Source organism: Aquila chrysaetos, chromosome 12, assembly GCF_900496995.4.
Source record: "Aquila chrysaetos chrysaetos chromosome 12, bAquChr1.4, whole genome shotgun sequence".
NCBI classification, from domain to species: Eukaryota; Metazoa; Chordata; class Aves; order Accipitriformes; family Accipitridae; genus Aquila; species Aquila chrysaetos.
The window spans coordinates 2,264,229-2,289,021 of NC_044015.1; the positions used below are offsets into that span (position 1 = coordinate 2,264,229).

The 24,793-nt window shown below is 41.4% G+C and overlaps 1 protein-coding gene across 4 annotated transcripts in view; it reads right to left on the reverse strand.

Annotated features, from left to right (window-relative positions):
• Positions 1-4,981: 4,981 nt before the first annotated feature.
• ARHGEF18 (Rho/Rac guanine nucleotide exchange factor 18) overlaps positions 4,982-24,793 on the reverse strand; it is a 53,349-nt gene continuing 33,537 nt past the window's right edge. For all 4 annotated transcript variants that reach the window (XM_041127918.1, XM_030032898.2, XM_030032895.1 and 1 more), the window contains 16 exons: positions 24,531-24,781; positions 23,676-23,801; positions 22,297-22,414; positions 21,651-21,899; positions 20,766-20,842; positions 18,332-18,510; positions 17,850-17,941; positions 17,358-17,546; positions 16,547-16,684; positions 15,390-15,511; positions 14,893-14,949; positions 14,152-14,199; positions 13,085-13,552; positions 12,041-12,368; positions 10,193-10,315; positions 4,982-10,104 (listed from right to left, as the gene is read on the reverse strand). In XM_041127918.1, the coding sequence (XP_040983852.1) occupies positions 9,944-10,104; positions 10,193-10,315; positions 12,041-12,368; positions 13,085-13,552; positions 14,152-14,199; positions 14,893-14,949; positions 15,390-15,511; positions 16,547-16,684; positions 17,358-17,546; positions 17,850-17,941; positions 18,332-18,510; positions 20,766-20,842; positions 21,651-21,899; positions 22,297-22,414; positions 23,676-23,801; positions 24,531-24,781 (2,726 nt within the window). In that variant the 3' untranslated portion in view covers positions 4,982-9,943. The remainder of the gene's footprint in view (positions 10,105-10,192; positions 10,316-12,040; positions 12,369-13,084; positions 13,553-14,151; positions 14,200-14,892; positions 14,950-15,389; positions 15,512-16,546; positions 16,685-17,357; positions 17,547-17,849; positions 17,942-18,331; positions 18,511-20,765; positions 20,843-21,650; positions 21,900-22,296; positions 22,415-23,675; positions 23,802-24,530; positions 24,782-24,793) is intronic.

Consider the following 24,793-nt stretch of genomic DNA (forward strand, 5'->3'; position numbering starts at 1 on the left):
TGCTTAAGCTGCAAGTTTTCCCAGCCCATGGTTGAGATAATGTTTAGCAAAATAGCGAAGAGCATTCCCTGCTTGAGTCCAAATCTTCATCAGCCATCAAGGGCTCAGATCTTCCTATCCTTTTGTAACATGGGCCTTAGGAAAGCTCAGGTCTCATACTCCCTTCTAGCTTTGAAGGAGACACAAATCTGTTTAAAACTCCAAAGATTAAGCTATTCTCTGCCCTTACCTGGTCACCCTCTGTGGAGCTGGGTTTCCTCACTGCCAAAAAGAATGGAGGAAAGCGCTGCCACTTCTCTCCCCGAGGGCTGGGTGCTCCGGGCCCTGCTGCGGGTGATGGTGGGGGCAGCGGTCGGGAAGGAAAAGCTCTGTTAAGGGTGGGAGGTATGAGACAGGAATCAGCATGGTCAGAGGAAACAAGCACCAAAGGTGCAACCAACTGTCTCGCCACAGAAGCATGGTTTGGGTGTGATCCATTATTCAATTTCAGAGTTAAATAAATCAATGTCACAACCCTTCCTTGCTGCTAGTATAGGCAAGAACTGGCAAGACTGGAAGGAAGAAAGCTGCCCTGCTGCTGGTGGCTGAAGCAGATAAACTGACTTCATTTCCATCCTGTTTTCTGACGCCTCTGCCATTTTCAGCCCCCAGGCTGGGCCGTTTTTTCATATCCCCTTGCTGTGCCGCCTCTCCCATCGCTTGCCGAGCCTAACGGGAGGCTTGTGCACCAGGCTGCAGGGAGACGAGCCCACAGCTTGCCCTGCAAACCCAGCCTGGAGCACTACAGGCAGCAGCATGGAATCATTTAGGTTGGAAAAGACCTTTAAGATCATCGAGCCCAACCATCCGACAGCTGGAGCGTGGGGAAGCTCCCAGCTTGGCCATGCCTCGCACATGCAAGTGCAAGCAGGCTTGCAGCCCGGGGGAAAGTCACAGCACGGGACACGGCTGGGACTAGAAGCCAGCAAGAAGCATCTCCATCCCTGCTAGCAAGCCGGGAGCTGCTTCACCTTTATTATATCTACAGCTATTCCTGAGGGTCGGACAAAGTCCGACTTTGCTCAGCAAGTCAGAGGAGCAGAGGTTTCATTCATGGCCATTTGAGCAGCAGCTGTTTTATTTATGCTGCCAAGCAATAAAGTTTGGCTCCCAGCCACATCCGCCTTTTGCACCAGGGACAAAGTTGCTTCTAGCAACATGGGTCTGTCTGCCTCCTGCTCCTGGCGCTGGAATGTTATCTGAGCCATGCTTGCAGCATTTTCAGCTAGGGGAGCGAGTGGCCCTGCTGCTGAAACCTTTGCAAGCGTCTGTGAGTTGTTTGCTCATTTCAAACTATACTTACAGCTAACTACCTCTGAGGGAAAACCAGCACTTCAAGCACACCTGGGCTTGGCTGGTCCGCAGTGGCTTCCCACTGCTGGCAACAAAGACAGCCAGAGCTGCATTTCATTGCCTTCATCCTCCATCATCTGGCAGAAAGCCCCATGCTGTCCCTCCACCTCCTCCCGGCAGGAACCAGCTCCCGGCAGGGAGCACCCCTCGGGAAAACTAGACACCTTTTACTCTTGCATGCTTGACTTCGTCCCAGCAGACCTGTTTTCCCAGTTTAACATTTCCATGCATTGATCCACTCACTGCTTCAGTGCTAGGGCCAGAAGATTTAGGCCAACTGGGCTGCAGGTGAATTTGGTTTAGGGGTTAATTTGGTTACTGGGACAGAAATCCTTCTGAATTAATGGAATTAATTTAGAATCTTGACATAGGTCAAACCTAGGCCTCTCCTCCTAGCCCAGAACCCCGCTTCGTGGCTGCACCCCTCCAGCTGCAGGAGCTAGACCCTAGCCCACGCTCACATCTGGAGGAGGCAACACATATGGGCATCACTAGGCTCAAAGCCAAAACAATCTAAGCTTTGACGTCACTCTCCCATGGGATGTTCCTCTTCTCACACAAAGCCTACAAGCCACCATAGCCGGAGAAATACAGCACCAGACTGACCCACCTCCCTCCTGGCTGCAAGATATAAAGCCAGCGTTGATTTTAAGTGAACTATACCGCTTCTTGCGTTTGTAGGTGCATTCTGCTCAGCAGCCCCTGCTGCTAGAGTGCCAAGGCAGCACACAGCCTTTCTCCCTTCTCCACTGTGGATGGTCGGTGCTGTTAAGCAAAAAACCAGCACAGCAGTAACTGAGAAATTCCCTTTACTGGCTAACATTGGATACGGATCATTCAAATGTTCTGCAGTACACCCACCATGCAGCTAGCAAGGAATGGGACTACGCGCTGCTGTTACAACGACAATTCATGGCAGCTCAGGAAAAACAAAGCACCACCTACACACCGTGTGATTTTGTCCGTGACTTCAAACGTTATAGAAGGGAAAAAGGACATTACACAACTATCTGTCTCAAATTCCCTGAAAGATCCGCATATCACATGCAGCCATTGGGGATAGCTTCAGGTCTAGCAATACACTCTGCCCCGTACAGTGAAAAGGCACCAGCTGCTGCTCCGACACGGAGAGGCACATCCACGTTGTGCTGCTCAACGAGGATTTTTCACGCTCCTCTGTACACGGAGCCCCGTAACAAAGCGATCCCTGCCCTGTTTGAGCCTCCTGTGCATGCGACACTGTCCCAGAGCCAGCGACCGTGCGTCGCACGCTCCAGCACTGCCAGCTCCAAGAGGGTTTGGCTTTTATCCTCTGCCAGATCCCATGGGCCCAGAAGCAGCAAACAATGTAGGCACCACACAAGGACAGGCCCCCCATCCCTTGTCTGTTGAGCCTCGGGCTGGCCTCATCGCTGGGATGAGAAATTAAACCGGATTTGAGTCACAGCGGTGAGGAAAGGGAAAGGCAGAAAACAGCACATTCCCACTGTCAGAGCACACTACGGAGCCAATATCCTCTGTGCATGTTTGTCCTCAAGCATCTGGCTTGCCGATGAATCTCAGATGCACGTATGGGAACCATCAGCCGTGTCTCACCCACATGAAAGAGGAAGGTTTAGCATAAAGCTGGTCATTGCCTATGGCCTCAGAATGATTCATCCAAATAGAAAGAATGTGGTTTGGGTTTCGGGTTAATTAGCTACAGATTTTAAAGAGAGACAAGGCAGGGCGGAGCTGCTGGAATACTGGTATGAGCAAGTTAACAGCTCTGAAGGCACCGCCATCCATCCTGACATCACACCCTCTCCTGAAATCACACCCTCCTTGTGAAAAACGGTTAATGTGCCTCACAGCCCAGTGACAGCGTTATCAATGATACTGTCAGTCAAGGTGTTTGCAATCACCAAAGGAATGTCTGCCCTGCTGTTGCGGCAAGAACTGAAGCATAACACAGAAACACCCACACTCCTTTGAACACCGATGGCTGCAGCAGCACCAAACTTCTAACAGATGCAAATTCTGCCCAAGATTTAAACTTGCCCCTGCTGAGCTCTGGGCTGCTGCAGCCGGGCAGTTCCCAGTGGGAATCTGTGCTGCCGGGATCCCTCTTGGCCACGTTAACCCTGGATCGACCCGATCCAGGTTCTTCTGTCTTTCTAGAAACAATTCCTACTGGTCTGACACATGATTATGGCTGCAGGAGAGTAAGGTGCAATTAGAAAATAAAAAGTAAACCCACTGCTCTGGAAGCAACCCCTCGTAATTTCTGTCCTAGACTGTCCCTCTCAGCTGTCCCCCATGAAATCACTCCGATTCCATTTCTTGCTGCTGAAAAATATTTAGAAATGGGCATGAAGTCACTCGCCTTGCTCTAGCGACAAAGACAGCGAGGTCTGAAAGCGCACAGAGGCAGTGACCTCCAGTGGCCACTGCGGCTCAGCTCCCTGGAAGCTGAACAGAGCAGAAGCAGATGTAAGAAATAGTCTTAGAGGAAGCGCGAGCAAAAGCTTATACACACACACACTTAAAAACTTCATTCGCTAACACATCAGTCTGTTACTTCCCATAAAGATCAAGTCATATTTTAAACACTGGTGTGCCTAGAAGTTTTTGATTATTTGCATATGTTGGAAAAGTAGAAAAACTTGTGTTTTTCCAATTGAGTTCCAGTTTGTGCTGCAACCCAGACGTCAACTGCACTTCAGAGATGGAATAATGCAGACTGTATTCTACTGACTCCTGTACACAAAGAACCCGGGTCCTCCAAAGATGCTCTGATAGACACAAAGACTTATCACTGTGCAAAGTGATTTGCAGAGTGCACCACTGGCACTGGCACATCCAAAACTGGCTGAAGATTTTCCTCAACGCTGGCTACAGCGCAGGATTCGGATGATAAAAATCATACCTCTTCCTTTGAGAGCACCGATCCAAGTCCCAGTTCTCCCACTCTCCCCAGTTTTGCATCTATTCTAATCTCTCTATAAATTATTTGAGGTTACAGGTTTTGGGTTAGCTTGCCAGTATGCCACAAGTGGGGATTTTACCAGGAAACGCAACTTGCTGACTCTGGAGCTGGGAAGCACTGCACCAGCCAGAGGCCATGGGATGGTGCCGGGAGTGAGAGCTGCCAAATTGGCACAAACACTAGGGAGAAAGTTTCTATTTTTGTTATACTTGTTCCAAATGGGAACCGATACTGTCTGGGACAGAGCCAGGCATGTCTCAGACAGGCACCATGCAAAGTACCTACATGCTAATATAAGCAGCTTTGTTAAGTTCATGCTCTCGCTATTATGCTGAGTTCAGACATTTTGAGACCAGCTGATTTTTTCCTGGGGTGCCCACCTCACTGACAAGATCTGCAGCTATTGGTATCCTCCACTTAACACCTCCTATGCTCCATCCTCTCCTTTGGAAGAGTTTTGTTCATACGGCACATTATTTCTGTCCAGGGTAGAAAATGAGAAGCATGTGAGAAGTGGCTGCTGCTTTCATCTTTGGCTGGAATAGAAAATAATAAATATTTTTATATTTATATATATAAAAGCAGTCAGTTTTCAATTTTTTTTTTTTTTTTTTTTTTTTATTGCTAGAAGTTGGTTTCAGTCCTATTGCAGCTCTGAAATCCTTCAGTGGAGAAACATTGCAATCATTGTAAAAATCATCATTTGGTGTGCTAAGATCAAGTTTACAATTAATCAAGAGTGCACAATTCAACAGAATATTAACATTTAACCATCAACTTTACAAATAAAATAGACTACAAAGATGTTGCTACTGCAGTATCAACAGTAAAGGAATTATTTACAATGTTTACACCCTAACAAAAAACAAAACCAAACACTTCCCCAACAAAATGGTCAATTTAACCACAGACCATGATTATTTATTAAATCTTTACAGTGCAAGGTGGGCCTAGAAACCAGACCTAAGACTAAAGAGCATCAAGACAGTTCACAGCTCGGAGTGAGATGCACGCAGTTACGCCAACAGTATCTACTTTCATGAGAGATTTCCTTCCAGGTACAAACAGAAATGGAATTTGAAATAAACTTTTCTAAAGTGCTCCAATTTCTTCCAATACAAAAATATAAAAAACTGATTTATAAACATGGCACAAATGGCACAAACCAGAGCTCACACAAACGGTATTTGAAGAATAACATGCTGATGGTAAATGATAAAGAGCCGCCAGTGATTACAAAGATGTTGGGTCTGGCCTCGAAAGAGAGAGCAGGGGAAAAGGTTTTTCTTTCACCTATTCAGCAAGAAGCTCAGGCAAGGATAGCACATGGTAACCTGGCGCCAAGAAGACTTTTTTCTTGTAAATGTGACAACTGCTGGGGAAGACAACAAAATGCTCCAAATTCCCTTGTATGGGGGCACAACACGCAGGGACTCCACTGAGCAGCACCAGGGAGCCTTAGCTCCTATTCTGCAGAGTTGAAAGTAGAAGTGAAACAAAAGACATATTTTTAACCCTTTCCTAGTTTAACTTTCAACTTTCATTGTAAATGCAAATGACAAACACCAAGCTCCATGTATGCAGGATCATTTGACTATTACTCGGAAAGACAAAACTGTCTGCAAATTATTTAGAATTGCTCCTACCTTTGCAGGAATGCTATTACTTTGATGAGCAAGCGTCTCTAGAAATACCAATTCTTCTGCCTCACATTGGGAAATGATTAGCAATCTCAATTTGTGGGACATGCCACAACTACAATCCACAGATAGCACGGTTAAAAACTAGGAAAGCATTTACAATACACACAGGGCAGATGCGCTCAGTACTAGTGAAGATGGAGGGATCCTCAGTCCGAAATACAAAATGACCACCTTCCAGATGGGAAGGGAAAGAGGAAGCATCCTTTACACCAGAATAAAACTGAAAATCAGAACCATCGAAACAACCTCTACATTGCAACATCACAATATTAAAGGACAAACATGACAACAATTTTAAGGCTGTGACACGAAGCAAAGAAGGTGGCAGTTCAAAGCTCATGCTGTATCTCCTCCACACCCCAGCTCAGAAAGAAGCCAAAAGGCACCTGGGAGGCACAGAATTTTGAACGGTCTAATCCTCAGATATCACTTAAAAAGAAACTTTTATCTGAAGTAATCAAAAAGTCAAATAGAAAGGATATGACTCAGAATCAATAGCAGGTTACTTAGCCCAGGACACAGCAGTATTTTGCAATCTAATTTGCCTAGAAAATTTATTTTTCTAGGAACAACATCTGAGTAAAGAGTCCAAAACTAGTTCAACTCAATTGGAGTGGTAACAATTTCAGAGGTTTAGTTTTGTAGAATTGAAGAGATGACCCATTATTCAGCTAAAGAAAATCTTTCACTTGCTTACCTCAGCCTTCTATAAATAATTTTACCATACTCTGGTATGGTAAACTCCACACTAGCAATGATATATCACAGCATTTACTAATTCTAAAACCTTCTCCGTGCTGGGTATGGTACTGGACAGGAAGCCACATGAATACTAGCATGGCACTTAGATGATTTTGACCCAAGTGAAAGGAGATGCAGTCTCTATTCAAGGTGAAAAGAGTTTTCATAAAGCTAGCTGCAGCTAGACATGTGTACTGAAGACAGATAATGACTTTTAAAGGTATTTTCTCAGTTACAGATTGAAGACCCATATTCCAAGGAGCTTTTGGGGTGCTGAACCAACAGCCTAGCCTGTAACGATTCTGGGTCCCTTTGCTAACAGCCAGAACTTATTCGAAGCACTGCTGACAATGAGTATTAAATTAGTTATGTTTAAGTTAAAACATTAAAAGAAATGAGACCTCACCGCATACTTTATTTTCCAGATGTCACTGTTCTATATCTGAGTTCAGTCATTGCACAGAAGAAGAAGAAAGTAGCCAAACCAACCCCTTCAGTCCATAGAAAACTCTCTCCCATATTTTAGGACAGGCACAAAATGAAACTAAATAAATGTTTCCAAAAATTACTTTCAAATACCCAAATAGACACATCCCTCTTTGGTTGAGGTGGTTTATTCCACTGATGCAACTTAGCTTTAGGCTAAAACTCCTAAAAACCTGGTAATTTAAGGCAATGGGGGCATAGAGTTTTCACTAGGAGTGGCCCAAACCACAGCACAAAGGAGAGAACATACTGTGCATTCTTGCTGCTTCACTGCATGTTTACAGGAGAAATTACACGGGTATCAGAGATGACTGAAGTCTCCACATCAGCCGATTCAAAAATCAGTCCTGTAGAGCTGCTGGATCTCACACGCTGGCTTGATCAGAAGTTACATTAATTTTAAGAAGAATTCCCCTCCATTCCAACCTAGCTTTTAGGAATGCAAAAAATGCATATAGGGTAGAACTATGTTCTAACCATCACCAACATCATATCACAACGCAAAAATCACTATGTTCCCCACACTGTTTTCTGCAAATCTAGCCACTGATAATCTGGGTAAATTCTGCAATGCTGATGATTTACCAAGCAGTCCTTTGGTATTACAGTGAAGCGTGTCCAATTTCATAGTAATAATTTGTTGCGGGGTGGGGGAGTATCACCAGCCTGGTAACAAGACAGATGGTTTAGAGTTTCCTCTCACTGAACTCAGTGCCATTGCTTCAGGTTTATACCAGTATCACTTTGCAAAGAAAAAGACCCTTAAATCCAAGAAGTGTTACAGCAAGGAGTGCTTGCTCCCTAAGACCAATTCAGTATTTTGTAGCTTATCTTTCCCCTCTCACACTGACCAGTAAATTTGGGTTTTTCAATTTCTTGTCTGAAGACAACAACCCAAATTATCACCACTTGAAAATAAACTCTGTATTTTCTGCTGAAAATTTATAATGTTTCTTGCACTGTAACTACTGAAATAATTTTAAAACTTTCAAGCAAAGCGAAGTTACGGCCTTAAAGAACATTACTAGCATCACATAGGGCCTACCCTGAGACAGCATCAATGATTTGAGGAGATTGACGCATTGCCATTTGATGCCATTGCCACACGACTGAATCGAGAACTGACCAGGCATTCCATCCACTGGTGCTAAAAATCACTTTAAACCAGAGTTAAAGATATGAAAAAAACATATTATCAATCATGTTCTGAAAGGTATTAACCCAAGTTTTTAAGCTCCAAGATACTGATTTAATTCTGTAATAACACCCTCTAAACAATCTCTCCTGTGCACAGTATATCTGACTGGTCACATTCAACATATATTGGAATACACATCCGTAGGCGACGTGTGTCATAAAGAACTGAGATACAGAGTGAAGTAATACAATACAACAAAATGACTGTGCAAATTACTACAAAGGGAAATAATGCCTTTTGAGCAGAACACTTAACGTCATCACTATTCCATGATTAAGAACTGACCCATTTAACAAGAGGTATCAAAGCTGGTTTAGCTGTAAGCAGCTAAGCCAACACAGGTTTAGCTAAGAGTATTTTTTTAAATATATTTTTTTAAATTTTAAAACCAAACTGTTTCCCTTCATTCCTAACACAGTACTGCAGAGAAGTCTCTGCAGTAACAGCAGCTTTGATATCTTCTGGTACTTGGAGTAAAGTCCCAACAAGTTAACAGACAAACAAAAGATGCAGAAAACTTAGGATTAAACAAGACAATAAATTACTGCATTCAAATGCTTCTTATACATGTCTTCAGCAAAGAACAAAATCCAAGTCTCTAAGTTCATTCTGAACCAACTCACGAGTTCTGCTCGGGAACCTGTACTGCTCTCACTAACATGGAGAGCTACCTAACATCTCCAGGGAGACAGGTATCCCAGTGCAAGCTGATGGCCCACGAAATGTGCATTTTGTCCAACTCCTCATTATCGTTGTATATTCTCACATGTCCAACCCTTCTCATCCACAAGCAGGTGGAGCTCCTGACCCTTGAAGACTCTGTTAAGAAGCTTACCTTCTCTCTTCCACTGTACCTGGCCACTGAGCATGTGCTCCACTGAATTCACTAGAGAAACAGAGATGCTAGTCTGGCTCCTGTGAGTGGGTATCACAATGCCTGTCATGCTTGGCTGTAAGGAGACTGGCTTGCTAGTCAACTACTTATCAACACACTGTTAGCATAATCCATTACTGACCATGTACCTGTGAAAACAGATTTAAAAATTCGCAGCCATTTTGGGGCCTACTACTAAAATTTTTACATAAAAATCTGCGCGGTTCAACATCAACTATAACAATTTACAAGATGGTGCCCACAAAGAGTGTACATTCTCTGAAAAGAGCACATTACAATAAATGGCAGCATTTTAATATGCTCTGAATTTATATACCCATGCCATGTGTCAATACATTTCCGTGTTTGGAGAATTTAAAAGCAAATTGTTACTACTGTGCCCTCATTCTGAGCTGCTGGCAGAGAAGCCAACAAAGTAGAACAGTAATCCTGGTCTGGTCCTTGCCAGTAGTAACGGGGCAGGGTGAAAAGACATCCATGTCAGGTCTCTGTCACGTTGAACACTGGGGCCTGAGTTCTTAAAACAGTATGTCAGAAGATTAATCTTTAAGTGGAAACAATTAGAAGAAAATCACATCTTCTTTGCTGGTATCATCTTGCACATTTAACAGACTCGGCTGAGAGGTCACCAGGGTCTGAACGTGAATGTTATTGGGCTTGAATAGGTTCGCTGAGGCAGATGAAAGTGCTTCTGGCTGAGAATCTGTAGGGCCATACAATTCTATAGGAAAAAATGGAAGAAGACAGGTTCATGACACTGGACAGAGCCTGACGCATTTCCATGGACATGCAAGTTGGTCAAGACATACCTGGCTGAAATGCAGTGGTCTGGCTGCTTGGGAGGACTGGACTTGCTGATCGTCTGCCCCTCAGGACACCCTCCTCTCGTCCAACAAGCCTGGGGGGAAGCAGCTGCTTCTGATCAACAGATGCTAAAGAAAATATTTTACAAATTAGTATTTGAGGCTAGCAGTACTTCACAAATTTCACTATTTCATGCTGGGGCCCACTGTACTGACACCTTTGCACATCCAAGGAAGCTGCTATACCACAAAGAGCCGGTGCTTCTGTTGCAAGTTACTTAGATTTTCTCTTCAGCTGTTTAGACCATGAATACTTTCTCTCTCCTCTTTCTTGAGGACTTCTAATTCAGTTACTAGCAGCCCCTGACAACCACAGATTTAAATCCTAGTATTATAAAGCACAGCAGAGGAAAAAAAACACAAAAAAACTTTGTCCCTAGCATTCAAATAGCAGTGGCTATTTGTGCTACTTTTAACACGCAGAACTGATGAACTTTTGTCTCTGCTTTCCATCTGTCTCACAGCTGCTCAGCAGCAGAGTACATTGATTCTGGTGTTATAGCCTGTCAGTTTCTTAATTTCAACAATAAAAGCAATTCATGACACGGTTACTCTGGATCCAAAGAACTCCTCTCAGTACACATTCCTCACACATCACAAAAACCAAATTCAATACACAGTATTTTGCCTCTGGTACAGAAAGTTTTGTTCCATTTTGTTCTAAAAATCTACGTATGGACATAACAAGCATGCATCCCACTAATGCTCATGAGAGAATAGAGACCAATATATTTGTTTTATACCTTTCATATAAATTACAGAAAAACACCATTAAGTACATTTCCACTGCAGAGATCATTACGTAAGAGCTATTAAAAAGAAACTTGGGGAGATGTGGTATTAGAGCTTTATTTTCCCTTTTACTAGCGTTTGGTATTCAGGGTAAGAGGATATTAGGCTTCATTTATGTGCAAAAACATAAGCAAGTTTGCATTTGTACTCAACTTTAGGCATGACAGAGACAGACGTTTCTACAATGTGCAAAAGACTGTCCCCCTCCCCTCCCTACACAGCTTTGGCCTTGAGTCCGCTATAGCAGTGTAGGCCCAAGTGATGGGTAAGCTTGCCAAGTCTGAATCCTACACAAAGCTAAAAAGATAATTTTGTAAATTAAAATTATAGGTCATTCTCCTAAACTGGCAGTAAGGCTATTTTAAGCGGTAGAGAAAAAGTGGTTTTTACTGCGTCTGTCATTGGCAAAGATCACTACTTTAGTACCTAGCAGTTAGCAGCAGAAATTACACCGTGACAGGGTGACTGTATTTTTACTTGCTTCTATTTGTGACAAAATTAGCCCCTTTCAACTTTACAACACGCACAGCATCTCAATTCTGGCGTGGAAATCTGTATTTAATGACTGACTGGTGCTAAGAAAGGCATTGCATTCAATGTCGTTACAACTTTGGACGGATAGTGAGAAAAGGTTAAGCCACAAAACATTTCACTCAGGCAGAACAAGATTTTTTTTTTTTTTTTTTTTCCCCCTGCCCCCTTTAACACTACAGTTAGGCAAGAAGATGTAAACATCCAGGTTTACAGAATGATTTCTGTCCTGCTGGATTACAGAACTTCACTTTCAACATTATCCCTTTGGGCTAGATTTCCAATTTAAATAGTATACACATGTAACTCCTAAGTTAAGGATTTGAAAAGCCTACTAACTGCAGTAAGCACACTAACAATTTGTAGCATATTAATTTCTTGGTTCCACATGGGTAGCCAGAGGTTTAAACTGCAGTGTTCTGTCTCCCTGTAATGCTGGCAGAGATCAGAAATGCATTTAAATACACTTACCTGAACTGTCTGTCCTATGAGAAGCTTTGCTCTTCCCACCTTTCTCTTTGCTTCCTTTTGTAAAAGTGGCCAGCTTAGTAGGAATCTGCTGCTGGACTGCAGCTGGTTTCTGTATTTGGTTAGTTGCACTCAGGAGATGTATTGGCACTTCATTCTTCAATGCAAGAACCGGACGATTCTCCAGGGTGGTACTGTCCCTACGAACCAAATCTGGCCGTTCCAGGTAATCCATCCCAGAGACGCTCACTCTCACAGAGGTTTTCAAGACGGGTAGAGATGGTTCCACCCCTTCTCCATTGAAGCTAACAGAATGACTTAGCATCTGGTTCTATGTGAGGAAAAAGGCATTCTAAGTCAAATAGGTATTTTCACACTTTCAGATACAATGAGAGACCACCCTCAGCCCTGAAAACATAAAGCACTTTCTAGTGAAAAATGCAACAGGTTAGACGAAGCCCACAGCATACTGGCAAACAGAAAGAAGAGCAAGATTGTAGGTCCTTGAACACTGAAAAGAACCTCAGCAGCTCCAGACTGTTTAATATTGCACCTAGCAAAGGAAGGCAAAAGCATACTGCATTAGGTGATGATAAGATGGACAGAAAGCAGGACTTTACAACAGGAACAAATGAGCCAATTTAATCAGACTCCAACCTTCACATTTTGAAACAAAAGAAATATTTTTAGAAATCAACCGTACAAAACGCTACCAATGTAGTACACCTTCTGCAATCACCTGCCTGCAATAGGGCAGTGCCTGTATTTAAAAAATCCTCAATCAGCCACGTTCAAAAATAACTTAATCTCTGTTTCTGTCTTTTAAAAAAAATATTCCCATTACCAAATGTCTCAGTGGAATCTCACAGACACTGGGGAACTGCCAAGCTCTGATCTCTCTGACAATAGCCATCACCAGCTATTTCAGATGATGGTTTAAGGAGCCCGGTAAAAAGCGACCATGGGTTAGTTCTGCAAAAAGGGCAACCTTCATTCAGAAACAAGCAGGTTAACAGAAATAAAACTCCAAGACAACAAATTCCTCACCTGTCCCATTTCTGGGGGGAACGTGCCTGACACTGTGTTCTGCTTCTTCAGCTTCCTTAGCTGATCCAGACGCTCCTTCTCTTTCTCAACTGCTCTCTGAGCTTCCCGCAGTCTCTCTAGGTCATGCTGATAGGCCTCCCGCTGCCTCTCGAGTTCTTCCCTGTCCTGATTCAACTTCTCTCTCAGCTGCCGAGTCTCCTCTTCACGCTCCTGCAGCCGAGCTTCTGTGCTTTCAAATTCCCTCTGCTGCCGACCCCTTTCCCGTTCCAGGCGTTGTTGCTCCAGCTTCAGCTGGCTCTGAAGTTTCTGTACATTCATCAGTTCTTCTCTCTGTTTTTCAAAGTTCCGCTGTTTCTCCTGCTCTAGCAGCAGATTGCCTCGTGTAGACTGCAGCCGATATTGCTTCTCCCGGTCCACCATGGTGGCTCGTTGCATCTCAATGTAGCTGTCCTGCTGAGATATCACTGCCTGGAGGGGAAATAAGAAGTTCAGCATAAGGCACATGGGTTCAAAAAACACGCACAGCTAAACAAAAGACAAGAGCATCTACCAGATTAGATCACAGAGACTTTTGTCTTCAGGAGCAGATCTAACTTCCAGCTTGTACAGCCCATCGTGACTGACACGATACTGAAGACGGACAAGCAAATAAGTTATGCTTACATATGTCCAAATTAACATTTCTTGCACCTAGAATTATCACTCTGAATCCAATCAGTGAAAATATTGCTGATTACAAGGTTACAGTAAAAACAACTAATACATACACACATGTGTATATCAACAATTTTAAGAGGAAATGAGCATGGAAAGCAGATGGAGCTCAAAGTAGCAAAAGAATTGCATTTAAGTGAGCAGGAAAAAGGAAACAATTACTTAAGACAACAGATCTAACACTTCCTCCAAAATACCAGACACAGTGTTTGTTTCCTTGAGTGTCACGTCTTAAATTCTGCACTTCGCTCTAGCTTTAGGGGATATTTTCAAGGTAGCTCCTCTCCACACCTGCATAAATTTTATTACATTTAATGCCTAACAAACCTCTTGGATAGTAAATAGTGGTTTACCTGAAGACTGAAGAGCAACTGTAACAGCGTTTGTATCCTCTGGACAAGCTGAAGAGGAGGTGAGGTAGGGAGAGGAAAAAAAGACATTAGACACTTGAACAGAGCTCTGTTTTGAAGCATTAGACTTTTCTTAAATTTTTAAACAGTGACCATAATCAACCCTATCCGTACAAAAACACACACAATGGAAGCATGGCTACAACAGTACTCTAACACAGTAACAGCCAACAGAGCAATATGCAGGCATGACAAATTTCAGTGTATCAGTCCTTGCACAGATGTAAATCAGTGCCCAGCAAATCTCACTGGGATTCCAGGGAGCAATCCTCATCATAGCTTTCTTCACATGAGCTATTTAATGACCACTTCCTCCCATGCTCCAGCACTGAATCACTACACAGGTACAGCACTCATGGGTGATTCAGAGGCAAGTTTTGTCAGTGAGCTGAGAACATGCAAACCCTCCAAAGATGCAGGAAAAGTAGTTATCCAGCTCTTTGAAACGCATGTCTACATATCCAGAACCCATCTTTATTTTCTAATGGGACTTTTATCTCTGCATTCATAATGCGTTAGAGTCATAAAGTACAGGCTGTTAATGTGCTTCTGGTTCCACAGACATTAAAAATACTGAGCTTTTTGGTGATTTTTTTTTTTGTTGTTGTTTGCTTGTTTTGTTTTTGCATGCTATTATAATATGGCTATTTCTCCTTAGATTTCCTAACAGCAGAAGTAACATACCTGAGACTCTATGGTGGGCTGAAAACCACTGCTGTCATCCAGCCTTGTCACATCACTCTGTAAAAAAGACAAAACCAACATTGCGCTAGAGACACTTGTTGGGCATTGGTAGTGCTGCCAGAACAAGCTGGAAGGGTTCTTCTCATTAGGGAACCGTGTTTACTGCTGGGAGTGGAGATTGGTCCCATAGACATATAAAAAAATACTTAAATCAGAGGCTAGGCTGAAACAGATGCATAGTGATTAAAACTAGTGTTAATGGTACAGCATCAAGTGAATAAATATAAAACCAAACGATCATGCCTCTCAAGTGCTAAGCTATGAACTCCCCCCACAAAACACCCTTAATAGACTCCAGTAATTTGACAGACAGAACTCTGTTACAGTCTAGCCCTACCAGCTATTACAATTTTTAACTTTACAAGATTTGTTCTGCACCACTATTATGAAGAGGAACACGAGGAAATGCATTTAAATAATGCATAAGCCCAACATACGGTTTGAGATCCTTCTTCTGCATCAGAAGGGAGGTCATGGAGTTGCACATCTGAACTTACTGCAGGGCCTCTCCAGTCCCACTGTCTCTGGTCACCACCACTGTTCTTCCTAAAACTACCACCTGAAAGAAGAGTGGAGTATGAGCAGCTCACACCAGCACAGGGCCTGTGAAAAATCATTGCATAACAAAGCAAGCAGAAAAGAATTGTGACTTTGATGTTAGAACCAATATGCAACTGCATGGCTTCTCCATGCTGATTCAAAGTAGAAGAGCAGACAACAGTGACTAGTAGAACTGCTCAAAAAAGCATAAAAACTTGAGGAGAGTGGGTTAAGGTAAACAGGGAGAGTAAGTTCAAATTACGTTATACTATTTTAAGTGAAGCAACCACAATGTATGCATGAAAATGATCATCTGTGGCTACCAGAATTGCAAGCTCATAACATGGAATACTTGTTAGTAGAAAGATTCTATTCAAAGCAGCACCACTGTAAGCGTGGAAGGAGGTAGCAGGAGATGGAAACCATACTATATGAAGCACCTATAGTATGACAGACCTATATAGCCTTTCAGAGACAACAGAAAGTATTCTGGATATTAACAACCAGTGAAGTAAAGACCATTTTATTTTTCAATAAATGCATGAAGCAAAACCAGAGATAAATAGTATCTAGTATTTCCACTCATTTCATTAATTAACTGATAAATCATCTGTGCCAAAAGGACCATTTATATTATCTAAGGATTCAGCAACTCTTTAGTGACTCTGCAGGTACAAAAAAAAGTGGAAAAAAAGTTTTCATGATTCAATAATAAAAGCAGGCAGCTGAATTTGAATTTCCTAGGTTTTCAGGTCAAGCTTTCCCCCCCCCCGCCCCCAACAAAATTAAAATTCTGTGTGGAATTGTGGTAATTATAAAGTATGGGTTAAGGTCATGCTCTTAGTGTAACACCAAGAGCCCTACTCTGCTCTCTAGTGTTGGTATCAGAAGCAAAACATGCTAGAAGTTTGCTCTTATCCTCCTTTTAGAGCCTGGTGAACCTTCCTTATATCAGAGCCTCACTTAATTCATTGTTCTTATCTCATTCTCTGTACAGAGAAACACGGTAAAGAGCTAAGAAGCTCAGAAGAATGCTGAATGGTCCCTTTCTTACTTTTATTTGAAATGGAGGGACTACTGTCATATCCTCCAAAGGTCTCTGCTCTCCTGGGCAGTCCTGACCCAGAGCCATCTTCCGGCTGACAGGATCCATTGCCTAAGTGAGTGAAGATAAGGTTCTGGAGATTTTCAGCTAGGAAAGAAGAGAACATGTCATGTAAACAGCCATGCCTATGCAGCAAGACAAGCGCATGATGCTAACAAGTTAAAAAAAAAAAAAAAAAAATTTCAACCGTCAAGTACATTAAAAGATCAGGCAGTTTAAGAAATTGCCTGCAGTACAGATGAATTTTCTTTTGCGACTAGCTCTTTACGACAGACTCTTTGTATTGCACGTATAAAGATGACCTCTTCCTTGATTGCAAGTTAGATTATCAAGCCTTGTGTGTTTGGTTTTTCTTTTTTTTCCCAAAATAAAAATTATGTTTGTGTTTATTTTCTTTCTAAATGTACTATCTTTAGATAGGCTATTTTAATATATAACCCTCATATAATATTATATTTCAGGACTGGTGTATTATTAGAGCACTCAGTTACCGATCTGAATAGACTCATCCTAAGACTCTTACTGGCTGACCCTTAAAAATAAAAAAATCCAATCTGTGGACAAGGTCCTCAACCTAAACACACAAGGTGCACTTTACGTACCTTGCAGATTGGTTTTGAGAATAAGGAAGTCTGAACAGTGTTACATAAAAGTATTATGTTATTACAGGGTGATATTCAGGATCTGTACTTAGATCCTATATGCTTATCCCCACCCCTGCATTTGAGTGAATGCATACACATTCCCACATTGCATTTACCTTCTGTCACTGCAGACCTCAAAATTGCCTCTCCTTGCAGATTTTCTGAGATATCCCCCCGAAGAAGTAGCCTACATCGAGATCCTTGGGAATGGTCTTCAAACCCATTCATTTCAGACATTTCCAGATAAATCTGTTGCTTCTCAGTTAGACTTTGCATAATCAGGTCATCTTTCATGTTCAAACGCTCTAAAGGAAGAGACAAACTCAGTTTTGCCTTCCTAATCACTGTCGGAATACAACGTTCAATTACTCATTTTACGGTCAGAGCATCAAATGCAGAGATATAATTAACAGTTAAGGGGAAAAACTCATGGAGCACACAAAGCTTATTAGGCTTATTTAACTTAACTATTTCTATATAATCTTGCACTACCTTGAAAGACTTATGAAGGAGAAAGTTGATCACATTATGTGATAAAAGAATAAGACAGTCATAAATCACAAATGATGCTGAGAAGCAGTTCGTGGAATATATAACTAAGTCATTACCTTGAAAGTCTTTTAACTTAGCAGCTCTTGCTTCAGCTAGCCTCCTCTCTGCTTCAGGTTCATTAAATGTTCCTCCTTCTTCATCAGGACAGCTGTAAAAAGGAAGAGACAGATGTTTGATTTACACATTAGACAACTTAAAACCATCTCGGGATTCAACCTGAAGTTTTTGCCTAGGATGTGGCTTATCTTGTGTGTCAATCTTTCTCCCTTATACAAAGTCCTGTTGTATTTGGCAACAGTGAACCAATTTTTTCGTTTATTCTTAAAAAAAGCAGAATAAAGTCTTTGGCTGTTTTTTATTACATCTTTATGAGTGGCTTCTTCCCAACGAACACAAACAGGATTGCATGCTTCAATCTTACAAAGGAAGTTTAGGGACAGTCAAATGGATTTTTACAATAAATTTACACCTATGAGTCCTGTGAAGAGAAGACAGATAAGCAAGAAATCAAACCCTCCCACTTTCACTCATAATTTACCTTTCTACAGCTCTGCGGATGTGTGCCATCCAGGAATTCCTCTCCTCTTTTGAGCTTGTGTGAATTTCATACATTTCTGGTCCTTTTAAGGAAGCGCTAATTAAGAACATTGCCTTTTCCTCATTAGCTACCTCTCTTACAATCAACTTTTGCAATGAGATAACTGGTGGTTTAGAGTCCTGTAAAACAAAATATAATTTATTGCACTACATTATACACGTTCTCTGGGGTTTGTGCTTCCTAGCTCCCCCCATCTTCCTACTTATACAGGGCCAACATGAGCCATAACTTCACAACACTATAACTTTATTGCTATGGCCTCTTCACATGACATTTTTTACATTGTCATTTTTTACTCATCAACCATAGATGAAAACATGGAATGGAGAATGTACATTTCAAAAACAAGAGGTCTTGGTACCGCTTGAATGTTAAAGCGTGTATCAATTTAAACACCTGAGGACTCCCCCTGGGTCCCAGAAGTCAAGAACAGGCTCAAAAATTTTGCTCAAAAAGACGCAAAAACAAAATTTGAAAAAGAAAACAAAAACCTTAACAACACATGTGAAGTGAAAGAGGAGAAGCGTTAGAAGTTCTAAGTTGGCAAGTTAGCTACAAAAGAAATAAAAACATAACACAGAGGTGTTACAGCGTGCCATCAGGCCCTGTGAATAATAAAACAAGGTGACAGATAGTATATTGTATAACTAAGGATTAACTGGATTAGCTGTCAGTCTTTGCAATGAAAACAAATTTACAGGAGGGATATTAGTTACTGAAAACCTATCTATGCTTCATACAGCATAGGTCCAATATATGTAGCCTAGAAAGATCCTCCCTAGAAGAAAACAGCTCTTTGTAACTGCTTAACCTTCACAACATAATCTACAGTGATGATAAAACGGAACTGTGAAACAGACTTCAGGAACACTACGTTTTTCCAGCTTCTCTGAGCAGCTGTACTGCAATTCAAGCCATGAAGAGAGGTCACTGGAAAAACAGAATCACTGAGCAGATCCATTTGCTCCTCTGGCTTGATTTATCTATGGAGAAGTGATATCTAAATTTCAAATGAACTGTATACATACAAAGATGCAAAAAATTGATCACTCTATAACTGTAGAGCATGTTACTGGGCGGGGGGGGGATCCACCATGTAGCAGAGATCAGCTTTTGGGGACTGTCATAAGCAACTGTATAATATATGCTCACAGAAAAGAAAAGTTACTAGGGGACATGTAAACAAGGGCATGACCTTGCCAGTGGAGCAGCCATACTGACTAAGAGCATATATGCATGCTCTTACTTCGTGGGAACAATGCTTTAGCCTTGATGTAAGCTACTCACACTTATCTCAAAGCAACGGCAGTCATATGGAAAACTGCCACAACAGTAAAGACACTGTACATGTATGTTTTTCCCCTCTATGAACTTGCTCTTCTGCTCATAGCTCAGATGCGTTTTGGAAAACAGGGCAGAATTAGTCTATCAGAGTCAATGTCATAAAATGAACTATTGTTCAAAGATTCACCTAATGCTGTTCAAGAGGAAACAACTTCCAGCCATCCTGATTTGTGAAAGTATCCCCATTCTGTGCATTAGAAGAAGGGTAATTTGAAAAGCAGTTGCTTTTACAGCCCTGAGGTCATCGAAATAGCTTTTGCCATTAGAATTCAGCTCTAATGTTAATGTCTTGAAAAAAATACACCCAAGAAAACAATTACATAAAATAGTTTCTCCGTTACTGGTTCTCTTACAGCCATAACTGAACTAGATCAGGACAAAATGTACACAATTAACTGCTCTGAGGATACCTGTAGAAATGCCCTAGAAAAGCAAGCAAATTCACTGAGTGTTCTAGAGTGCTGCAGTAATTACATTTGCATTTAGTGCTTACTACATTTACTTCAGGAAAGTTCTCTGCCCCAGTAAATCTTAGGCTACCATGACCCTGGTTACCATGTCCCTAACCAAAATGGAAGATTCTTCCCCTTCACATTAACACACAGAAGCAGACCTTACTTGCAAGTGCCTTTCAAAGCATGGTTCTAGCACGTTTAACATATATGACTTGTATAAAATAGGAGCCTAACAAAGTTCAGTGAAAGGGAAAGTCACAGCACAAGAAAAGGAGAAGCAGTGAACCTCAGAACGTGCTCAGGGCATCAGAAAGCCACAGGACATTTGGCAGCTAGAACTGGCTGATGCAAGGGACCGCTATTTTGCACTAAGGGACAGCGGGAGGGATTCAACAAGTACCAGAACTACTTCAGAAGAAGTGGTTCTGTAATAGCTGGCTGGTTTACTAACTTAATTTTCCATCTGAACCTACAATAACAAGTGTCTAACATCTCTAACTGTATCTCTTCTGTAGTTACTGTCACTTTCATAAATACTCTAAGTGAATCTATTAAATAAGGAGAACAATACCTACCACTGATGCAAATGTGTATTTTTGGTCCTTTTCTTGTAAGAGCAACAGTACATCAGTTAACAGGACTGCCAGAATATCTACAGTAACAACAGAGAAAAAAAAAAAGAAGATTTTAAAGCAGGAAGATTGTCCAGACTAAAAAAATCACTTGACTTAAATTTGCTGTGGGTCAGGGAATAGCACACGAACATCTGCAATATTGGGTGGGGTAATGCCTTCCGCTTGGGTTGTCCACAGACAGCTTGTAGTCGTGCAGAACCAGCACAATACAAATAGAGCCTATTTAAAGCTTGAAAAACAGCGACTCGAACACTCATGAGGGAACAGGTCTGCCTCAACAGCAGATTCTTCTGGAACTGCAGCCATTCACAGTACCACTTACTCTTGGCTGCATTTTATGTGCCATTGAAGCTTCTCCTTGAACACTTGAGCAATAAAGCTGTTAAAATATTTGCTGATGGACACTGTTTTGATTTTCTGGCAAAACAGACATTATGCAGAATGAAGGTGTCATGGGGTTGGCACGACACAATTTTTCAAAGTGTGAAGCAGAGCTCGCACAAGATAATGCCTTTCCACAGGAGACTAAGTCAGTATGACTCAAAGCTTTGTCATCTATCTAAAGACCTCCCACTTGAATTGGAAAGCAGATCAGACAGATAATAAGCAAACACCATAAGGAACTTACCATGGACCATTATAGAGATGCTTATTGGACAAGACAAGAATAGAACAAGTGCTATTTCTTTCAATATCCTATTAAACAAGCAGGTTATTGTCATCTTATTTTATACTCAATCGATCGGTAATAAACAGTTACTAAAAAAAAATTAAAAAAAAAGATCTTGTTCCCTAGTTGTACTTTTCCCCTTCCTGGTCCTTTACCTTTGAGTCGCCCTGATGCAGCTTTCCAGTACAGCATCCCATCCAGTAGAAGTCGCCTCTGTCCCATGTCATCCTTCCGGAAGAAAAGCCCATTCTTGCATTTCCCAGATGATTTTAGCTCCATTTTATGCATAATCTCTTTAAGGCGCTGCCCCTTCTCACACTCATTTACCATGGCATCTACATGAGTGATTGTGTCCTTAATTAAACTAAGGGCCTGGGTCAGGTCTTCATAATCTCTAGTTCCAGCTAAGAGAAAAGAGTAGCAGTCAGTCACACTTTCAACTCTGGAATGCAAGCTATGAGCCACCCAAACATATTTTAACATGAAGGTTCCATACTGAATATCTAATAGTATTTCCTAAGAGCTTAAGTTTAAAAACTCTAAACTCTAATGAACTGACAAGCTTTACTACGGTTTTGTGGTTTCAGACTTGAAACTGAATGCTGCTCTTGACCCTCTGATGAGGTGAGACTGATCTGGATCTGCATCTGGAACAGCATCTTCAGCTAACAAAGAAGTGAGAAGTAGGTACAAGGGAGTACCAGCCTATCCCTCCTTGTCTGAGGAAAGAACATGCAAAACATGGGAGAAAAAGGATCAGCAGGCGACTGTGAGGCTTCTAGGAAAGATTAAACAACCTACCTTCTGTATTCTGAATAATACGTTCCACCAAGACTGGATATTTGGTGATGCGTTGTGTAACTAGAAGAATACACTCCTGAACACCAAGTCTCCTCACAATGGAACAGTTGCCGATTTTCTAGAAAACAAGACAGGCTTATCACACCCGTTGCATATATTGCTCTTCTAACTCCCTCGCCTCTCCATCTGCACATTTTCTGCCTCAAAACATTTTTGTACAATTAGGCATAGCACCACATAATTAGCTGCACTCTTTTACTAAAGCAAAACTCCTGATAACACTATAAAAATTGCTTTTATTACTGGAAAATATTTTAGGTATTATTTTCAACTACTGTTAACTAAATCTGGAGCCAAGCAAAGTTCCATATCTGAACTGTCTGACTGCCTATTTGCTAAGTGATTGCCTTTTATAATAAGATCAGTCCTTAAATACATAGAAAATACTATCTTTTTAAAACAGACCCAATAACCTAACAGCCAAATTAGGTCAATAATGAATAAAATAAGTGTTTATTTTACCACTGTATATTCACGAGTAGGCTGATCTACAGAAACACATTTTTGTTTAGAAAGGGAAGACTGTAAAGCATCAGAATCCCACTAGTTAGTCTGACTGCAGGTACAGAACAATCCTGACAGCAGAATACAGTACCAAGATCTTTCTTTACAAGGACTGAGGCTGTATATTTTAAAACTCTGGTCACTTATTTAGTTCCTTGAAAGTAAAGGGTTCTCACTTTTAAAGACACCTAGTTAAGAAAAGCTATAAGTATAGAGCTATGTTGGAAAGTTCACACAGTATCACTTACTGATGACTGGAAAATGAGAATACTTAGGACTGTGCAACGCCACCTGAGATTCAGGTTACAGGCTTCCGCTTTGGCCATGTCTCTTCAGCCCTTCCTCTTAACTGCACATTACAGCGTACAGCAGATAAACAAACCACCCTGGAGCCAACCTTCTGGTTTTGGCAAGATGAAGTAGTGGTAGTAGTACTTGACTAAGAGTACCTGCTTCTTCTATAGTAGTTCATCAACAGCATTTCTCATTGATGTAATTTTTATCAAGCCGATTTACAAAGATGGCCACACAGTAGGGCAGTCGGTGGTAGAGCCATCAACAGAACAAATACTCTGTTCCCCAGTCCTATGTGCTCTCAAAAGCCTGCCTCAAATTTAACACCTGCTAATTGTGGCTTTGTGTCCAAACAGCTCAAAAGGTCTAAAATACAAGAAGCTAACAACCCATCAAATAACGAGATTATGCCTCTAATCGTGCTCATTCAAATTTAAGAGATCTTCAAGTACAAAATAAAACCCAAAGCGGTCAAGTATATTTTGCACGGTAAGAATGGGAGACTTCTGGTTGTCACTTACCTTTATTAAGTTTTGGAACTTCTTATTGCTTTGGAGAAGGTCTTTATAGTGACTAACAGCTTCATTGTGTCCACAACAAAACACACCGTATTTTTCTTTCATTCTCTCCCCATTTTCACCTGAAAACTAATTTGAAATATAAGAATGAAAGACATGAATCATTAAGAGTAAACCTACCTCCACTGCAAGACCCATGTTTAACACGGTTTTATGGTAACTGATTTCTGAGACATTTCTTCAATATTTCAATTTCTTCTGTACCAGAAATGAGAGATTTACAAGGTGTGACATCGGAGAACTTGGAATACCATAAGATAACCAAATATTAAATGACAGTTGTCATCATGAGAATTTTTAAAAGGATTTCTGGGCCTCTGCACTTAAAAAGACTGAGAACTGTAAAAAGCGAAGGGCAAAAAATGGTCATGATATATGAAAGAAATTGTTGCATCCACTCCATACCAGAATGGGTGCTAAAGCTGTAATGAGTTCAAAGGATCTTTACTGCATTTTTAAAAGGTCAGAACCAAGAAACTTGGCATTAAATGAAGGAGAGCCATGTTTGGGATGGGCACAAGAAATATGTTACTTTACTTTTGCAACAGAGGAAAAACAGAACCAAACCACCTGCATTCGCATATCGCACAACATGCATACACACATGCCCAAAGAACATTTAATGAACATTTCATATTATTTGTGACCAGGTATGTTCCTGGGAGTCATGCTCACACATTACACTGGGAAGATAATCTTAAACCCAGTATTAAATCAATCTTTACATAACTTTAACCTTACAGTTAGCTCTTTAGAAATTTAATAGTGTCAACAACATTGGTAGATTTTGATTCATACCTGTTTTACCAAGAGGTCTCCAATGTTCTGGATTATATAATTTCGGTCACTGCCTTCTTCCAAGGATTCCTTTCGTCGCTCCTTTAATTGGAGCAGAAATTGCCCATGCATCTCCAGCAGCTCATCCACACAGGGGAACAGCTTGTTGATGACTGCATTTGGGAACTGCAGTTCCTCTCTCATGGCTTTGGAGTATACCTTCAGCATTATTTTCAGTGTCCTAACATGGTGCATTTCAGTCTGCATTAGTTCTGGGCAAGGGG